We start from the raw sequence: 17,069 nt of genomic DNA, 5'->3' as shown, positions 1-17,069 counted from the left end.
ACCTTATCAGCCGGCCCACATAGACCAAGCGCTAGCCCTCCAGACGGGACACAGTCCTGGGCTTCAAGAAGCTCGTGGCGGGCAAAGCCCTCCAGTAGCCCCTGAAGACCTGGGCAGGGGAGCCTAACTGGGGACCTCCTGCCTGCCCTAGGAACCAGGAAGTTCAGCCCAGGCCCCCAGAGAGGACCAGCCATGGCTTCCTTCCACAGTTCCGGGAAGCCAGTTGGCCTGGGAGTAGGCTGCTGGTTTCCAGGAGGGCAGGTGAGTCCCTTCTGGGTTCAGTCGCAAGCCTGCAAGGTACAGATCCCCTGTTTCTCAAAAGCACTGACAGCAGCCGGTTACAGAACTCGCCCGCGGTGGGTGCAGGGTCCCAGGGGGGTCTGTCTGAGCACAAAGCCTATCCCACCAACCACTACCAGCCAGGCTGTGAGCACAGATATCACCCCTGCCTGGAGGGAGCATCAGAACACCTCCGCTTCCCTGGGAGGACTGTCCGGCTCTCGCCCTGGGGCAGCGTCCCCGTCCTCCCCCATCCCAGAGCAAAGCAGTTCGGAACCGTGTTCAGGGAGCTGAGCCTGACGCATCATCGTCCCCCCAGACTCAGATGGGTAGTAAGAGGAAGCTTCGTCCTTGGGCTGCAGGATGGTTCCGACCCCGTGGGGCAGCCCACCCCATCTCCGCGGCTCTTGAAGGCTCTCAGGCCCCCGAAGCACCGCAGAGACGGCAGGTGGCCCGATACCGTCCATGTGTCCTCAAGGCCGCGATGCCACCCACACATGCATGTTCTACCGGGACCTCAAGAGGGTCAAGGGTGGGTCCTGGGCACCAGCCCCAGCCCCTAGAGCACTTAGATATGCCTGCGTCCACTGGCAAAAATGAGAAGGAATTGGGACAGAGGGGGCAGGACAGGAACAAACCATATGCTCCGAAGCCCAGGGCAGCTGCAGCCCACGGGCCTGGGCGCACCTGGGCTCCCCGCCTGCAGCTCAGACAGCCTCCGGGGCTGTCAGCCTCCCTGCCTGACCTCCGCACCGCCATTGCAACCCACCAGGACATCCCCTCCCCAAACAGCCCCGTCTGCTTAGTATCTCCAGACTCTGTGTTCTCCAAGCAGGAGCCCTGGGGCTCTGCACCGGCAGACGCAAGCTGGACTCAAATTCTCCAGGGCGCAGGCAGAGCGGACGATGCCTCCCGGGCTCAAATGTCCCGGGCCAGCGGCCTCCGCTCTGGGCCCGCACCTCAAATTTCGGCGACAGAGCGGCCACAGAAAGCATCTCTCTTTATCGGTGGCCTGCGTGAGCTCCATATCGCCGTGGCCTCTTACCCCCAGCATTCCACGCCTCCCAGGGGGGGCAGATAATCCCACAGAGGGCCTCATGCCAGAGTCCCCGCGCTTTCTCCAGGGCTGAGAGCTTTGACTCCGTCAGTGCTGGTTCGCGGGAACCTCCTTACTGGGCCCCAGGGTTCAGATCGAATGTCCCTTTGAAAGGGCCAGAGGGGACCCTGTGCCCTTTCTCCTGCGTCTGCGTGACACCAGATCCCGCCCGTCCTGCCGTGCTCTTGGAGGCAGTCCCCTGCCCCACCCTAGAGGGACGGGCCCCTGACACCCCCGGGCCCCAAGGACTGCCGCTCCCAACAAGAGAGGAGGGGAAGGCCTGTCCTCCAGCCCTGCAGGTGCCACGATCCTTTCTCCTGCTGGGGCCCATGGGCTAGTGCTTGGACTTGGCCTCCCAGCCTCCCTCTCCTTGTTTCGGGGCCAGGGAACCCCGAGTCAGCTCCCAGCAGGAGCCCCTTCACCACCAAACTTGTTCTGCTCTGATCTCTGCCCGCGGCTCCCCCGAACCGTCCAGGACAACGCCCAGGTCTGGCTTATGTAGTCACGTGTGTGCGTGTGTGTGCACGCACAGAGCCATCTGCACACAGGCACACATGTGTGTGATGTGTGTTCACACTGTATTGAGTAAGTTGTCCCAGTGTATGCCTGCACATGGGTTGCTGTGTGTGCTGTGTGGGCGTGCCTACATACGCATACATGTAAGCACGTGTGAGCTCATGTAGGCTCATGCGAGCCTACACATGCATGTGTGTGTGCGCTGTGGGCGTGTCCCCATGCGTACATGTGTGAGCTTACACACTGGTGGGGGCCCTCCTGTGTGCACATGTGCTTGTATGTGCACGGCAGTGCATACGAGAATGGATTACAGGAAAATCCCACTATCCCACGGATCTCAGAGCAAGTCCTAAAGTCAACCCTCCAGATGTGTCGATGCGCTCTCAGAAGCCAGAATGTCCCCGGACAGCAGCAGAGAGAGGGCAAGAGCTTCCCCTCTTCCAGGTTTGGGACCTGCCACCCAGTATCTCCAAATCCTCTGGCACAAAGTTAAGCAAAAGACCCCAGAAGACAGGGTTCACCACGGACTCTAAGTCCCTACCCAGCTGCGGGTCCCAGGTCTGGCAGGACAGCTTTGCCACGGTTCCAGGCGCTTCTTCTCCGGGAAGCCTGGGGAACAGAGTCCAAACCCAGTGCAGACACGGACGGCACGGCGGCCCAAGGCCCCCCAGACCATCACCAGCTGTCCGCACGATGGTGGGCGCCGCCTCTTGGTTCGGGATGGCTCACACCCGCACGGCCGCCTGACCCCATGTCCCTGCTTCATTCACACGCCATGTCACATCCTTTCAGGGGAGATTTTCGATCTGTGGGCCACAGGGCACAGATGCAGAGGCAGCCCTGGCCCGACTCCTCCACCCCACACACTTGCACACGAACCTGCCTTCCCCAGGGGCAAGAAAGTTCCAGAAACCCAAAATAGCTGCTGACAAGACAGCCTGGACCCTGCAGGCATCACATCAATGATAAAACCACATTCACGTGCCGTCGGCCTCGCGTCCATCCGAGCCGGGGAGAGACGTCAGGCGAGGGGCCGCCGGGAGCAGCTGCCCCGGAGAGGCGGAAGGAGGTGTGGGGCTCACCCGCATGGGACACACGGATGGAGCCTCACCTTTCCAAGCCGGCCAGCCCTTCTCGGCTGGGAAGGGACAGAGGCAGAACTGGACGCCCGCGTCTGCCTCGCAGGATCTAGAGAAACGCCCCCAGCCCTGCGGGGCAGGCTGAAGGTACCGGGGAAGCAAGGCACAGGACACCGGCCCCCGGCCCTGTTCTGTCCTAACCCAGCAGGGATGGGATAGGTCAGCGAGCCCAGGAGCTTACCTGTGCTGACAAGGGCACCATGAGTGTGGCCTGTGTGTGGCCCTCAGTCCAGCCCTGGTAAGGACAAAGGTCGATGCCTCAGGGCCCCACCTCTGCTTCTCCGAAAGTAAACTCACCCTCAGCTGGGGTTTCCTTGGGGGATGTCCTTGGAGCTGGCAGGTTGGGGTCCCTCAGCCTGAGCCAAGGGTGACTCCAGATGGAGGCATAGGCCGGCCTGGAGGTGCTCGTGCGGGACCTACAGGGGTCCTGCTTGCCCCTGAAGATCACAAGCGGCAGGAGGTCTCCTCTGGGGCACGGCCTGAGACCACCCCGCCTGCCTTCCCTTCGCTGGGGGCGAGCCTCCCCCGGGGCAGCAGGTGGACCATTGCTGTCCTCTGCTGCATCGGAGATGAGCTGAGATGATGGAGCGGCTTCTCCCCTCTGGAATTCGGGAAGTGAAGACCACACGCCAACTCCGAGGCCTGGAGCTGGCCGCCCTCTGACCTGAGGGGCCTCGGGAACTAGGGGGACAGTCATCCGCCACCGCCGATGGCCCACGGGTGACGCTCACGGTGGCGCACACCATCATCACCCCTGGCCTGCCTGCCGGCCCAGGGTCTGGGGGCCTCTGCCTCTGGGCCGGCCAGGGAGGGGAGGGCTCGGCTTGGTTTTGCCTTTACAGATTCAGGGTGTGTCAGTGGCTTGGAGGGGAGATGTCACCATGGCCTCTAGGTGCCCCTCCTGGGCGCCCTGTGGCCAGAATGTGCCCCTTTGCCAGTGACCACCACCCCGTGATGGGGACCAGCACCACGAGCACGGCTTCTCAGGAGGTTCGCCTCCAGCCTGGGGGTCCGATGTCCTGCAAAGCCTGCTGCCGGCCTCCCGGAGCTGTCCGTGGCCCACTTCCCAGCACCCCCCACCTCCCCACCAGCCACAGGCCCTGCACAGGAGGCCAAGGATTACTCCAGGGCCCAGTGAATAAAGAGTCGGGGCTCTTTGTCAGAAAAGACACGGCTGCTTTCCTCCCCAGCCCCTCCCTCACGGTGCCAGGGGGAGTCTGTGGGTCAGGGAGGGGTCCCCAGGGGCTTACGGGACCCTGCCGAGGCGCTGGGCTTCTCCCCCTCATGGCCGTGGCCTCTCCGGAATGAGGGCAGTCCGTCAGCATCATCGGGAGGCAACCTAAAACCCCGGCCGGGGAGCACTGGGGTTACAGCAAAGAAGGACCCCTGTGTGGGCCGCCGGCTGTGGGGGCCAGCCGTGGGGGCCAGCCGTGGGGGCCAGGCAGGGTGGCCAGGCTGGGCCTCGGACCAAGTCCACAGCCATAATTAGCAGATGAGATTCAATAACAAACAGCTTTGAGCGGCTTTATCTAACCCTTGGAAGGGAAGATTAACACCTTCGATGGAGAGAGAGTTAAGACTCAGGGGCCCCTCTGCTCTGCAGTTCCGGCTCCGGCCGAGAAACAAGAGCCCCTCTTGGGCCTGCGCTTGGCTCCCCCCGGGGTTCCAGGGACTTGCTTTCCAGCGGCCTGTGCAGTCCTTTTGTTCGGCTGCGAATGTGCAGCCCGTCACACGCGCACACACGCACACGCGCACACACCCTGGCTCCCTGACCACGGCCGGAGCGCCCCGAGTCGAGGCGGGAGGGCCCCATCTCACCGGCTCATTATCAGAGGCGCGGGGGACATACGCAGTGTCTCCCCTTGTCCCCGATTGACTTGTTGCTGCTCGGATCCCATCGGCCCGGAAGAAGAGAGGACACTGAGCACCCTCTTCCGAACAGGAGCCCGCGGGGAGTCCTCCTGGTGGGAAAGCGCGCCGGCCTCGCCGAGGCTCACGGTCCACGCCGGCCGCCGGCCCGTGTGTGAAAGCCCGGGCTGTCGGCACAGTGGCGGAACGAACTTTGGGAGGTCTGAGGCCAGCACCCGGCCCAGCTCGGCGGCCCTATTGCTAGTAACGTCAAATCACTTCCGGGGAAAAATCGATCTGTCCCTGACAGGTTTTCCTCCCGCTAACGTGATAAATAAATAATTAGCCACGTCGTCGGGCTGTTCCGTGAAAGCCAAGGACGGCTGGACTGGACCGCGACGGAGGAGCCGATCGCTGAGCCGCAGTCCGGCCGCAGCCGCACGTTTCCCGGTACCATTTGTGTCCTGTCAGTCACGAGCTGTGTGCCCAGCCCGAGCTGGGAGCTGAATGCCGTATTCAGAGAGGTGCGCACAGGCGTGTTACTGCAATTTAATATTTTCACACACAGACACATCATTATCTTGCAACCTGACACTGCAGCATAATTCTGTAATTTTTCAAGAGGCCCTAATTTTTCTCAGTGTGAGCACGAGGGCCCAGGATTCTCCGAACAGCTCCGTCTCCTCTTTGTCTCTCCGGGGGCACAAACGTGCAGGGAGGTCCGCACGGGCCGCCCGCTCTCTACCTGTGAGCTTCCCTGCCGCTTGAGGGAGGGAGACCTCAACCACCCGCCGCAGACGGCTCTGGGCCCCACAGCCACGGTTCCAGACACCACAGAGAACCGAGCTGCGTGGGGGGCTCGGGGCAGAGCCCGAGGGGGCAGGGATGGGGCAGCAAGGAGTCCGGCCTGAGGGTGAGTCTCGGGCAGAAGCAGCCCCACGCTTGCCCACGGTGCACGGCCGCAGCCGCGTGGACGGGTCTGCGCCCCCGACACCATCTCTGCACACAGACCGGAGGCAGGGGCTGTGCCAGGGGCCGTGCCAGGGGCCGCGTCTCCCTCCAGCAGCGGCGGCTCTGGCCTACAGAAAGGCCCCCCAGCTTTCAGGCGGCTCAAGAATGCACTGGCTTTGGCAGGAGTGAGAGGAGGAAGTTTGCAAGGGAGGCCAGACCCCCAGGAAAGCCTCCTGGGATGAGCAAGTGACAGCCTCGAGGACGCTGGCCCGGCCCGTGCGCACGCCACACCCCGCGCTCCCGGCCACGGCCCAAGCAGCTCCGTAGAAACTGACACTGTAGACGTCGTCACAAACTCCCCTCCCAAAGGGACTTGGGGCCTTCCGGCCGTACGGTGCCCTCCTCCGCACCGAAGCCCCAGAACCAGTGCCCAGGACCACTTGGGAACTGACCCCTTCGCTGCTCGGGGAGCTGGGCCAGCAGGGGATCAACAGCCACTGCTGAACGGGGTGGTGGGGGTGGGGGGGGCAACACAAGCCAGAGACACTGATTCCCAACACAGTCAGGACCTGAGCATGTCACTTCTCTGGGACTGGGAGGGGGGGAAGCCGGGCTGCCCGGCAATCACAGGAATGCTGGGAAACAGCCCGAGTCCGGACCTTCACCTGACCGGCCGCAGGAGCGCCGTCGGCGGGCCCTCTGCGCCAGGGATGGCAGAGGTTCTGCAGCGGGACGGAGGAGGTGTGGGGACCTGCCAGGGTGGACACCCCACGCTTGCCCGGGGCCAGCAGGGCTCTCCCGCGGTCACCATTTGGGTTCCTCCGGTGAGCGTAATTTCTAGTCTTTGTTTAAGTGTTTTATGGACTGATGCGGCCCGGCCTCTCTGAAGACGCTGTCACAGCCCATTGAGCAGATACAAATGTCTGAATGCTTTTCCATGCGCGCCCCTTTCCCTCGGAGACGCAACCAGAAGGAGCAATGGAAGTCTCTTATGGAAATCCATATTGACTACCGGCTTCTGAATGCAGATACGGGGATTAAACCGCGTCTCGGGAAAGAGCTCCAGCCACAGCGAGTCCCTGTTCAGCGCGCGTCGACCCAGGCATCTCGTCCCAGCGCCGAAGTGCTGGAGATGCCCAGCCTACGCCAGGTGCCAGAGACGCCCACATGTTTCACGGGAGCCGCTGGATTGAGAACTCGGAGACTCACAGAAGCAGACAAATGGGCCAAGCTCCCCTCCGAGCATCCCTCCCTCTCCGCCCTCCTTCTGGCCTTTCTGATTTGAAACAGACCCACTCGCTGGGGGTCCAGCCACCCCCACCCCCCGAGCAGAGATGCCCAAGAGGGAGCTGCCTCCAGAAGCAATGAGGTTGGGGGTGGCCCGCTGGTCTCATCTGGCTTTCTCCTCAAACAGCTTGGACACAGAAGTCCAGATCCCAAGGCAAGGACCTGTGGCCCCAGACTCGTCACGCTGCCCAGAGTGTGGTGGCGTGACCAGGCCTGTCCCTGGGGGTCCGGCCCACAGCCAGGCGGCCTTCAGGGGCCTCAGGCACGCCTCAGAGCCCTGCACACAGTAGGCCCAAGGACGGCGTGCTCTGCTCCAGGGGCAGGAAGGAACGGACAGACGGCACAGAGCTCCCAGAACAAACCGAAGACCCTGACACCCCCAGGAGCTGGAGGGGGGCTCTGGGAGGGGAGAAGAGTGAACACGTGCCACGGGCTGTTGAACCCCCGGAGGTGGACGGACGGAGAAGGGACGTGGACGGCGAGGCGGCAGGGGCGCGGCGGGATGCGTGCGGGCGAGCACACGGGCTGCCCATCCGAGGGACCGAGTCAGACATGGGCACCCGTCCTCCTCGGTTTGAAAGTAAAACCGCGCGCCGAGGCTGTGGTGTGCGTGGTTTCCTCCGAGGATGAGCTGCACAGCCAGAACCAACGCAGGGCGAGCGGCTGAGCCGGAGGGCTTCACGGCGGGCGCGGCCGGGATGCACAGAGCAGGCCACGTGCCGGGGGCCGCGCCCCACACCCTCGGGCGGGCAGGTGCGCACCGGCAGGCTGGCACACCCTCCCTGTGGCCACCCCTTGCCGGGAGAGCCCAGGATGGTGCAGGAGGCTGAGGGCCCGCACAGCATCTCCCCAGGCAGACCAAGGGAATAAACCGCAAACTCACTGCCTGTCTGGCCTGGGAACTCTGTCCCACCCTGACCCGGTCCCAGGACCCCAGCCGGCAGCACACCAGACCCTTCTAGGACATTCCGTGCCGTCTCACCTGCTGGAGGCTGGGGGCAAGCAAGATGCAGATGCACATGGGTATCTGGGGTGCTGGTGGGAGGGCGTGCCGGCAGCAGGGGTGGGGCGCGGGACCCAGGGCTGCGGGGCACACAGTAGGGAGCCAGAGTGAAGCGGGTGCTGGGGCTCTGGGGCAGGGCCAGGCCTGTCTCACAGGAGGTCTGGAGAGGGGCGCCCAGGTCCGGGGCTCCCCATCCACACCCGGCCTTCGGCTTTCCTCTCTCAGACGTGAGGAAGCAGACAAAGGTCTCACATCTGGACTCTTGACTCAGCATCAGGTTGACTGGAAAGCAAACCACAGACCTGAGGGCCCACCCTGGACCCGTGAGTCAGGGGTCTGGGTCCCCGACTCAGCCCCGCGGGTCACAGTCCTGGTGAGCAGGCCTTCAGAGCTAAGGACACGGAGCCCACGTCCCCCGGATGCCCCCACCTTGCCCCGCACTGGAATCCATTAGAGACTACCAAGTCCACCTGAATGCCTGGGGGGGGGGGTCGGGGAGTCCGAGGGCAAGGCTAGGGGTCAGCCTCAGTCCGGCCAGAAGGGCCCGAACATGTCTCCCCCAGCCCCAGGAATCCCCTGCTGGGACCCGGGAAGCCCTTGCAGAGGCCCCAGCCCCATCCCCGGCTAAAACCAAGCTGACTGAGGTCTCTTCTTCCTCCTAACCCCCGGGGAGCTACCTGGGGTGGGAGGGACGAAACCCTGGAGGAAGCCCAAGGCCAGGCTGAGCCCCAGTGCCTCTGCCCCTTGGCAGCAGCCCCGTCCCGGTCCACCTCCGCACTAGGAAGACCCAGCACTCAGCACTCAGCTACGGGCTTCAAGTCACCTCCAAGTGCCCCCAAGAGCCCGGAGCCCTCCCCCAGCTCCCCGCTCCTCCATGGGTGGGACCCTCCCATCCCGATGCGGATCCGGATCCCTTGTGAGCCCCTCTAGGCGCTGGACCTCCGGAGGGAGGGAGGGGCGGGCACTGGCAGTCCCCTGCGTCACCTGCAGGGTCCGCCCAGGCTGGGTGCGAACTCCCGCCGAGATTGCTGGCCAACCCTGCCCCGCCTTCCCCAAGGGGTGAGGGGTGCGGACTGAAGGCTCACGCCCTTCCCGGAAGTGTGCTGTCACGGAACAGCAGCCTGAGTCTGGGGAGTTTTGCAGAGAATGCTCCCGCCAGCTTCAGAAAGCCAGTGCGTAAGGGTCCCTGCTTCTCTCCCTTCCTGAGCAGGGTTTTGGGAGTGAGCAGAGCTAACGCTGTTCCTCACTTCCCCAAGTGTGAGCGGGGAACGCGGGCCCTGGGATGTTTCTGCCCCGACGCCAATGAAGCCCTAAATCCCGCTTCCGGATCCCTCAGCCCGCCATGGTCCCGGCGGGGCAGGTGGAGGTTCGGCGGCGGTGGTGGCGGCGGCACAGCGTCCAGCTCCCCTCCGCCCCTGTAGCTCCAGAAACATTCTAGACCGGGATCGGGTCAGACCAGAACGAAAAGGTGACCCACCTTATCACGTCTGCTTAAGGACAGGGTCCACCGTCTCCACCCTGAAACACGCATGTTTGGGGCTGGGCGTGGCGCAGACATCCGTATGTAAAGTGGGCATGGGGGGAACGCAGAGCCGACTTAGAGGAGGTAAAATATTCACCAGGACCCAGCCATGTTTTAAAATGATTATAAATTATTTTAACAGTGCATTTGCAAAGGGTTATAAAAACAGCCATAATATATTTTTTTCCTTAGATTCTAGAATTACCAGTGTGACAGCTAATGCAATAATGATTTGTTTCAAATGCCAGTGTTTAAGCTGTATAAAGCTGATTTTATACATTTTTCCAGTAGGCCGCATTGTAGTTAATGAAATTAAACACACCAATCGCATTTGTCCCCAGGGGACGAGGAACTGAACACACCACTGGTTTATTTTTTTATTAAAATAAATTGCAGCCAGCAAGATGGACTAATTGCATACAGAATTGAAAAAGAAACATTCCATTGATATAATTAAGCCAATTTTCATGGACAGAAATAGTTATAGTGGATATAAAATAAGCAAAGCCTTCACCAGATTCTGACTTCCCTCCTTTTTTGCACAGAATGTTAACTATTAAACAAACATGTATCTCAGGGCCGAGGCACGGCTCTCTGCGAGCTCCAGGGCATTGTTCCTGAGTCTCAGGAGAGGCTGGCCGGGCGGGCCAGCCAAGGATTTGATGGCAGAAGCCCCGAGAGAGAGTGGTAGGGCAGGAAGAGGCCCTCCCCATCGCCCTGGCCACCCCCCTCGCCCCCGCCGAGAGCTCAGGGGTACTGGCCAGCCCGGACGGAGAAGCACAGCCCCGTGGTCAGGAGTCCGAGGTCCCGGGAGCAGCAGCGGTTCAGGGCTGGACCTGGAACTACAGCCTTGAGCTCCTTCCTCCCGGTGGCTCAGGTCCGCACAGCAGCGGCTCCACCTCTCCCTCACTGCCTGGGGGGGAGGGGCGGTGATTATTTCCCTCCAGATTTGGGGTGAGGGTGGGCAGGCAGGCCGGCCCTCCACCTCCTTGCCTTTGCTCCGGCGAAAGGCAGTGCATGGTGGGGGTACGCCGATGAGGCTGCCCCTGGTCTGCACCTGCCCTTGGGAGGGGACACCCAGAGCCAGGGACGGGGCATGGAAAACCCCGGCAAAGCTTCCTGCCCGGCCTGGGGAGTCCGGACCCTGGCAAAGAACAGCCAGTCTGGGGGAGGCTGAGGACACAGTTCGCGGGTTGTGTGCACAACCTCTAGGGACACGGACGTCTCATTTGCTTTTAAAAACCAGACCGGTTTCAAGCTAAGCACTGTCCTTGGGAAAATGCTTAAACCTTGACACATAAAAAGAGAAAATCCGCTGGCATTAAGTACAGCGTAGAGCACCCTGAGGAAGGGGGCAGAGGAGGGTGTTCGAATAAGAAAGCTTGGGAGCTTTACCTATGTGGCATTCCGGTTCATCCTTAACTTGCTGTGTGACCTCGAAGAGCTACTTGACCTCTCTGTGTTTGGGACTTTTTTTTACCCCTAAAAGTGGTGCCCCCAAGGCCAAATCCCCTCCTCAAGGTCAGTGAAAAGGAGTGGGGTCGTGTCTAGTAAGTGGACCAAGTGTGCCTCTGCGAGTCCCAGACCCCCTCCTGCCTCCCGGAGGAGGATCGGGCACTCACAGGGACAGGGGCAGCCGCTAGGGCTGCAGCCCATTCGGGCCTCTCAGTGGGCAGGTGCGTAGGGTGAGTGCTCGGGGCCAGTGCACCCCCTTGGGCGAAGCTGGGCCCGAAGACTCGGGCCAGGAAGAAGGCAGAGTTGCTCTCTCGAGAAGCCCGACCTCCACCCTGCGCTTCGGTTCCCCTCACCATCTCCCTCCTCCCCACACCACCCTGACTTTGACCCAGGTGCTGGGCGAGCTCTCTCCGCTCTGTGTGCCCAGATCCCCAAAGCGACTGCAATGGGACACAGGCTGCGGCCCCAAAGTCTGGGTCAGGGTCAGGAGTCCCGGAGTTGAGAGCTGGGAGCCCGCCCTTCTCCGTCCCGGAAGCCAAAAGGCGGAGACCCTTGGGGCCCCATCACCGGCCCCTGAGGATGAGGAGGAGGGGGAGGGGGAGGGGGAGGAGGGCGCCGACCGCTGGCTGAGCTGGGGTGAAGGGAGCCCGGGGCGGCAGGCACTGCTTCGCTTAAACGGCCTGCAGAGCCGTTCCTGTGGCGCGGTAGTTACGGGACTTTGTGCGTGCGGAGAACGGGGGGCTGCAGCAACGCTGGCTCAGCCCCGGGTCCCCAAGCCCCTTCACCAGGCCGGCCTGCGCTGTCTACAGCCCTGGGCAGCCCGCGTCCGTGCGCGACCGCCACCGTACCGCGCAGCAAGGCCCGGCTCCTCTGTCCCCTAGCCAAGTTTCCTTCCCGCAGGGGGACAGTGCTCAGGCTGTCCTTGTCCTCCCGGGCCCGCTACGCGAGCTGTAGCGTCCAAGACTTGTTACACGGGTTTGATTCAAAACCTGATAAATTGTCTTTAACGCTATTTGAAATTTTTAAACGAAATTATTCAAAAGATTTTTAATCCTGGATAATTTTTGTTGAAACTCTAATTATACATCACCTTAATTACCAGCCCCAGCCCCCCAAGGATCCCTAATTGCCTCCTAATTGAATAAAACAGGGGGCTAATCGAGCCTACAGCGGCCCTGCGAGCTGGCGGCCTCCCCCTAGGGGCCCGGGGAGGGGGGGGAGACTCCGGCTGGTCCCACCGCCAGCACCCGGCCTCCCAACAGAAACGGCAGGACCAGGTCCCCTGCCCCGTGCTGTGCCCAGAAGTGGAACTCGGGGTTCTGGGGAGCCATGGGGGCCTGCAGGGTCCAGCGGTCCAGCTCGCACCTGCTCCCTGCCAGGGCCAACAGGAGGTGCAGAGTGACCTGGTGGGTGTCCAGTGGTAGAGACCTGAGGACACAACTGGTGCCCTTCCCCTGGGAGCCCGCTCCGAGGTCACCCGACGGACGCGACTTGGCATCCGCCCCCGCCCACAGACCTGGGCGCCCAGGCACACCCGCGGGGCCAATGGCGGGGCCAGAGCCCTCAGGCACTCAGTGCACGGCCGGCCGCGGGGCACCTGGCCTTGGCCGCCAGCCCTGCACCCCGTCCCTCCCCCGCAGCCTCGGTGTTTTCGCCCGAAGCGGGGTGAGACGCTCCACTCCTGCCGGACATTTCCTGGCACTGCTACCCTCCCAGGCGTCCAGAAAGGAGGCTGCCATCCCGGCTGTGGGGAGCCGGGGCAAACGTCCCCTGGTGGGCGGCACAAGGGCAGGGCCCCGCAGAGCCAGAGCCCGGCTGGTTTCGGCCCGGGAGAAGGAGCCGCCTGAAAGCTCAGCCTCCAGCCGGGTTCCCTGCCTGTCCCACACAGCCCTCCTCACCCACATCACGCTCCATCGCACACACCAGACGCCCAAGTCCTGCCTGGACCAGAGATAGCAGCCACGCACCTCCACCCCAGGGGCGAGGTGGCAGCTGTCCTGGGGACACTGTCCCCAGGCCTGGAATATATCCTGTCTGGTTGTCAACCACGTCCATGGTGAGCAGGTCTCAGGGGCGGCTCGAATGGGGGCCAGGACTGGACTCTGTCTCTGGGAACACACCCTCCCCTACACAGCCCGGGCCCCCCCCAGCCGTGGGACGAGCAGGTCAGGAGGCTGCCTTGGCTGAGCTGAACCCCCCACCTGGCTCTCGATGGTGACGGACACACAAAGCTTTTGTTAGGCACTTTGCTGGGAAGTGTAGGGGAGGGCTGGCCCCAATTCCCCACAGGCCAGCAGCGCCCTGGCCAGTGTGAAGGACCCCGGCCCACCTGTCTTCACCCTGCCCCCCCCCCCCGGCTCCTAGGTTCCCATTGAGGAGGTGCTCAGCAGGGCAGCGGCCTCTGCCCTCGGGAAACTGAACTCAGAGCCCCCCGTGTGGGCCCAAAGGTGATGCTAGCTCTGCCAGCATGCAGGCCCAGCCCCAGAGACCCCCGGGGGCGGGGTCCTAGGGAAATACATACGATATTCCAGCCCCAAATGCGCCCTCTGGGGCAGCCCTCGAGCTCTGACTCAGGGGGTGACCCTCACGGACTAGGCTGTCCTTCCCGGTGGGCCTGACACATGGCGTTAGGCACAGCCCAGCCCCGCATTCTGGCCTATAACCGCGACCTCTCCTTCCTCCCCCAGCCCCCCCCCCCGCCCCCGACCCTGGCCCTGAGGTTCTCTGGGTGGCCCTGGGGCTGCCCAGCTGCCTCAGCTCCAGGTAATGGAGTCAGGTCCCCAGGGACATCCACATCTGCTTAAAATATTGTCCAGTGAAATGAAATTCCCCGCCGATTCCTGGGCTCTGTCAGGCAGCATGGCCGGTGGCTGCCTGGGCCACCTTCCTGGGGAGGGCTGGGGGTGCGGCCGGGCTCCCAGGGCGTTCCAGGGCGCGCTCAGTGCAGGATCCGCAGTGTCTACCCCGACACACTTGCTGTCTGCTTTGGCATTTTCTCCCCAAGGACTCCTAGGAAGGGGAGACCTGTGCTCCGCCCCACCTCGGGTCTGGTTCTCTGGCTTCAGGGCAAGGCTGTGGGATGCCGCCAGCTGGCTTCTAGGTCCAGAGAAGAGTCCCGGGGGGCCACCTTCCCCACCTGTCAGGACGGAGCAGACAGGGAGGACCACACGAAGGGCCCACTGGGCGCGGGCCGCTCCCCCGTATCCTGGGCTGTTTCCTGGGCTGCGCTGGGGGCACTGAGCCGGCCTCTCGCTTGCTGCGAAGGCCCAGCGGCAGGAGCGCGGCACTTTCCACCTTCTCCCAGCTCTGGGCCCTTCCCTGGCCACAGCCTGACCCTGCAGCTTGTGGCCCACGGGCAAGACTCAGAGGAAGCTGCTGTGCTCACACAGACCGAACATGCACAGGAACCCCCACATGCCGCCGCCATGGGCGCACAGGTAGCGGGCCCACAGCCCTGGCGCACCAGCCACAAGACACTAGGGCTTTGTTCGCACCAAGAGGGGCTAGAGGTCACGGGAGACGGAGCAGGCCGAGGCCCTGAAGACGGGGCAGAGGAGACAGGCTGGAAAGGGGTGTCTCAAGGAGGAGCCCAACACAGCGGCGGGGAACTCCAGCGGGGACCGCAGAAGCGGGGAGCTGCTTTTCCCCCGGTGCTCCGCGGCGGATGCAACCCCTACCACCGAGGGGCCGCTGTCGACGGAGCCGGCCCACCCAGCCAAGGGAGCAGAACTTCTTCGGAAAAGTGTCGGGAGTTTCTGCCCACCAGGCTCATGCTTAGGGGCTCAGCCCTGGCGCGGTGGGGCTCGGCCGGGCCGCGTCAGGCCGAAGAGGAGCGAGCTGCACGGCCCGGTGGTCGGGCAGGGATCCCAGGGGGAGCGGGCGCCGGCGCCCCTGCCGCGGGTGGGCGGGCGGCCGGCGGAGGAGGGGGCGGCGAGAGCGGGCGGCTCGGGTTCCTTCCCGCGCGGCGCTCGGCGCTTCGCTGCAGCCGGGCCTCGGCGGGGCTTCGGGAGCCGCGCTCGCCCGGCCGCGGCGCCGCCGCTCCCACCTGCCCTCTCCCCGGGCCGCGCTCCCGGGCCCGCGGGCCTCTCGGCCGATGGCGCCGGCGGTCGGAGCGCGGAGGGCGCGCGGGTGGCCCCGAGGCGCGGCGGCGGGCGGCAGGGCGGGCGGCGGGCGCACCGGGGCCGGCGGCGAGGACCCGGCCGGCGGCGGGCTGGGCGCGCGGAGCGTGGGGCTCGGCCCGAGACGGAGCGAAAGAGAAAGTAAGACCGGGGACCGGGCAGCCTCGCCGGGGACAGCTGTGTCCCCGCCGGGCCTCGAGTCTGTGCGGGCGACCAGGGGCAGGAGGGTCCGAGCGGGGTCCGAGCGGGGCCGAGGGCGGCGGCGGCGGCGGCGGCGGGCGGCGGGCGTCCGGGCGGGGACCCTCCCGCGGGCGGCGCCGCGCGGGGCTGCCCGAGTCGCCGGAGCCGCGGAGGAGCGCCCGCCGCCGCGCAGGGCACCAGTCGGGAATGAACTTCCCCGCCGCGGTTCCGAGCCCGAGGAAACGTCTCCATTTTGCTGCCCGAGTGGCCGAGGCCGTCCTGCCGCCGCCACCCTTGCCCCTGCGCCCGCGGAGCGGGGTGGACGCCGGCCCGCGCCCCCTCCTCCGCCCCCTCCCCGGCTCGGGGTCTCCCTCCTCTGCGCCCAGCTGGCGGACGCCAAAGGCGGTGCTCTAGCGCCCACTATTTCAAAAGCCCGGAATATGATTTGACCAGGACTGAGAGCCACTGCGAGAGAGAGAGGGAGAGAGCGAGCGAGGAGGAAAAAGTTGCTCTCCCCTTTCGTCAACTTTTCGCTAACTTTCGCTTTTCGCTCCCCTCCACCCCCAGCCCTCCCCCTCCGCCCCCCTCCCCGGCCCCCACCGCGCGCCTCGGGTTCCCGGGCCCGAGCGCCTGACACTGGGGGTGGGGGGGGGAGGGGGTTCGCGAGGAGGGGGCCGGCGCCTTCGGGGAGCGCGCGGCCCGGGCGCCCCGAGCCTCTGCGCCGAGCCCGGCCGCCCCGGAGCGCGGGAGGCGGAGCAGCCCCCGGGCCGCGCGGCCGATCCGAGGGCCGGGAGCCCGAGGCGCGCCGGCCGCGCCCCGACGCGCACCCCTGGCCCGGGCGCCCCGGCCCCGCGGCCCCGACCCGGCGGCGCGGCGCGGCCGAGCGCGGGAGACTTACTTTTGGCTAGCTTCCGCGCCCTCGCCTTGGATCGCATGGTGTCGGCTCGCGGAATCTCTCTCCTCCTCCTCGAGTCCAGAAGCAGCCACACACTATCTTCATCTCCCCAGCATTGTCAGTTTGGACACCTTCGCACATGCGCACAGAGCACTCAATCTGACACCCCTCGCCGGGGCCAAAAAAACTTTGCAATGTATTCATCATCCTCATCGTCGCGCCGCCGTCGCCGCCGCCGCCTCGGCGCGGGATTGGGGGGCTCTCCTCGGCCTTCCCGGTCTCCGTCGCACTTAGCGCTGCCCCCCCCCGCCCCCGCGCCCCCCCTCCCCTTTCCAGCGCAGCTCGGAACTGGCCCTTTAAGAAAACATTCCGTGCTCGGCGCGCCCGCCCGGGGCCCGCACCCCGGACACTTTAAAAGGACCCAGGTGGCCCCGGAGGCGAGGTGACTATCCCCCCACCCTTCCCCCGCGCCGCGCCGCGCTGCTGCTCCCGCCCCGGCCCCGGCCGCAGGCGGAGCGGCGGCGGCGCGGGTCCCCGCGACTTCCTAGCCCAGGGGGGGGACGCGCCGACAGTTCGGACGCGGGTCTGGCCGGGTTGGCTTCGTTCTGCCGCATTTATGACTCATTAAAAAGCTTTGCGTTCGCCGTCGCCCAGACTGCTTCTCTCCCCGTCTGCCCCGCGGCCCCCAGCCCCGGCCCGCCGCCGCGCGACGGGGTGTCCCGGCCCGCGCGCCGAACCCGGCTCCTCCGAAGCCCCCTCCGGCCCCGCCGCCCCCCTCGG

General features: G+C 64.8%; 1 protein-coding gene across 4 annotated transcripts in view; it reads right to left on the bottom strand.

Moving 5' to 3' along the window:
• The window catches only part of PRDM16 (PR/SET domain 16), a 292,797-nt gene extending 276,290 nt beyond the window's left edge, over window positions 1–16,507 (bottom strand). Inside the window, exon 1 of one of the 4 annotated variants that reach the window (XM_082687643.1) lies at window positions 16,293–16,507. In XM_082687643.1, coding sequence (XP_082543769.1) covers window positions 16,293–16,329 — 37 coding nt within the window. In that variant the 5' untranslated portion in view covers window positions 16,330–16,507. The remainder of the gene's footprint in view (window positions 1–16,292) is intronic. The other 3 variants (XM_082687642.1, XM_082687638.1, XM_082687648.1) reach the window with 3 other exon arrangements.
• Between the last annotated feature and the right edge of the window lie 562 nt (window positions 16,508–17,069).

The sequence above is a fragment of the Mustela nivalis genome (genome assembly GCF_964662115.1).
Source record: "Mustela nivalis genome assembly, chromosome: 10".
In the NCBI taxonomy this organism is placed as follows: Eukaryota; Metazoa; Chordata; class Mammalia; order Carnivora; family Mustelidae; genus Mustela; species Mustela nivalis.
Note: the sequence above shows the minus strand (reverse complement) of the source record. Positions and strands in the feature narration are given on the sequence as shown.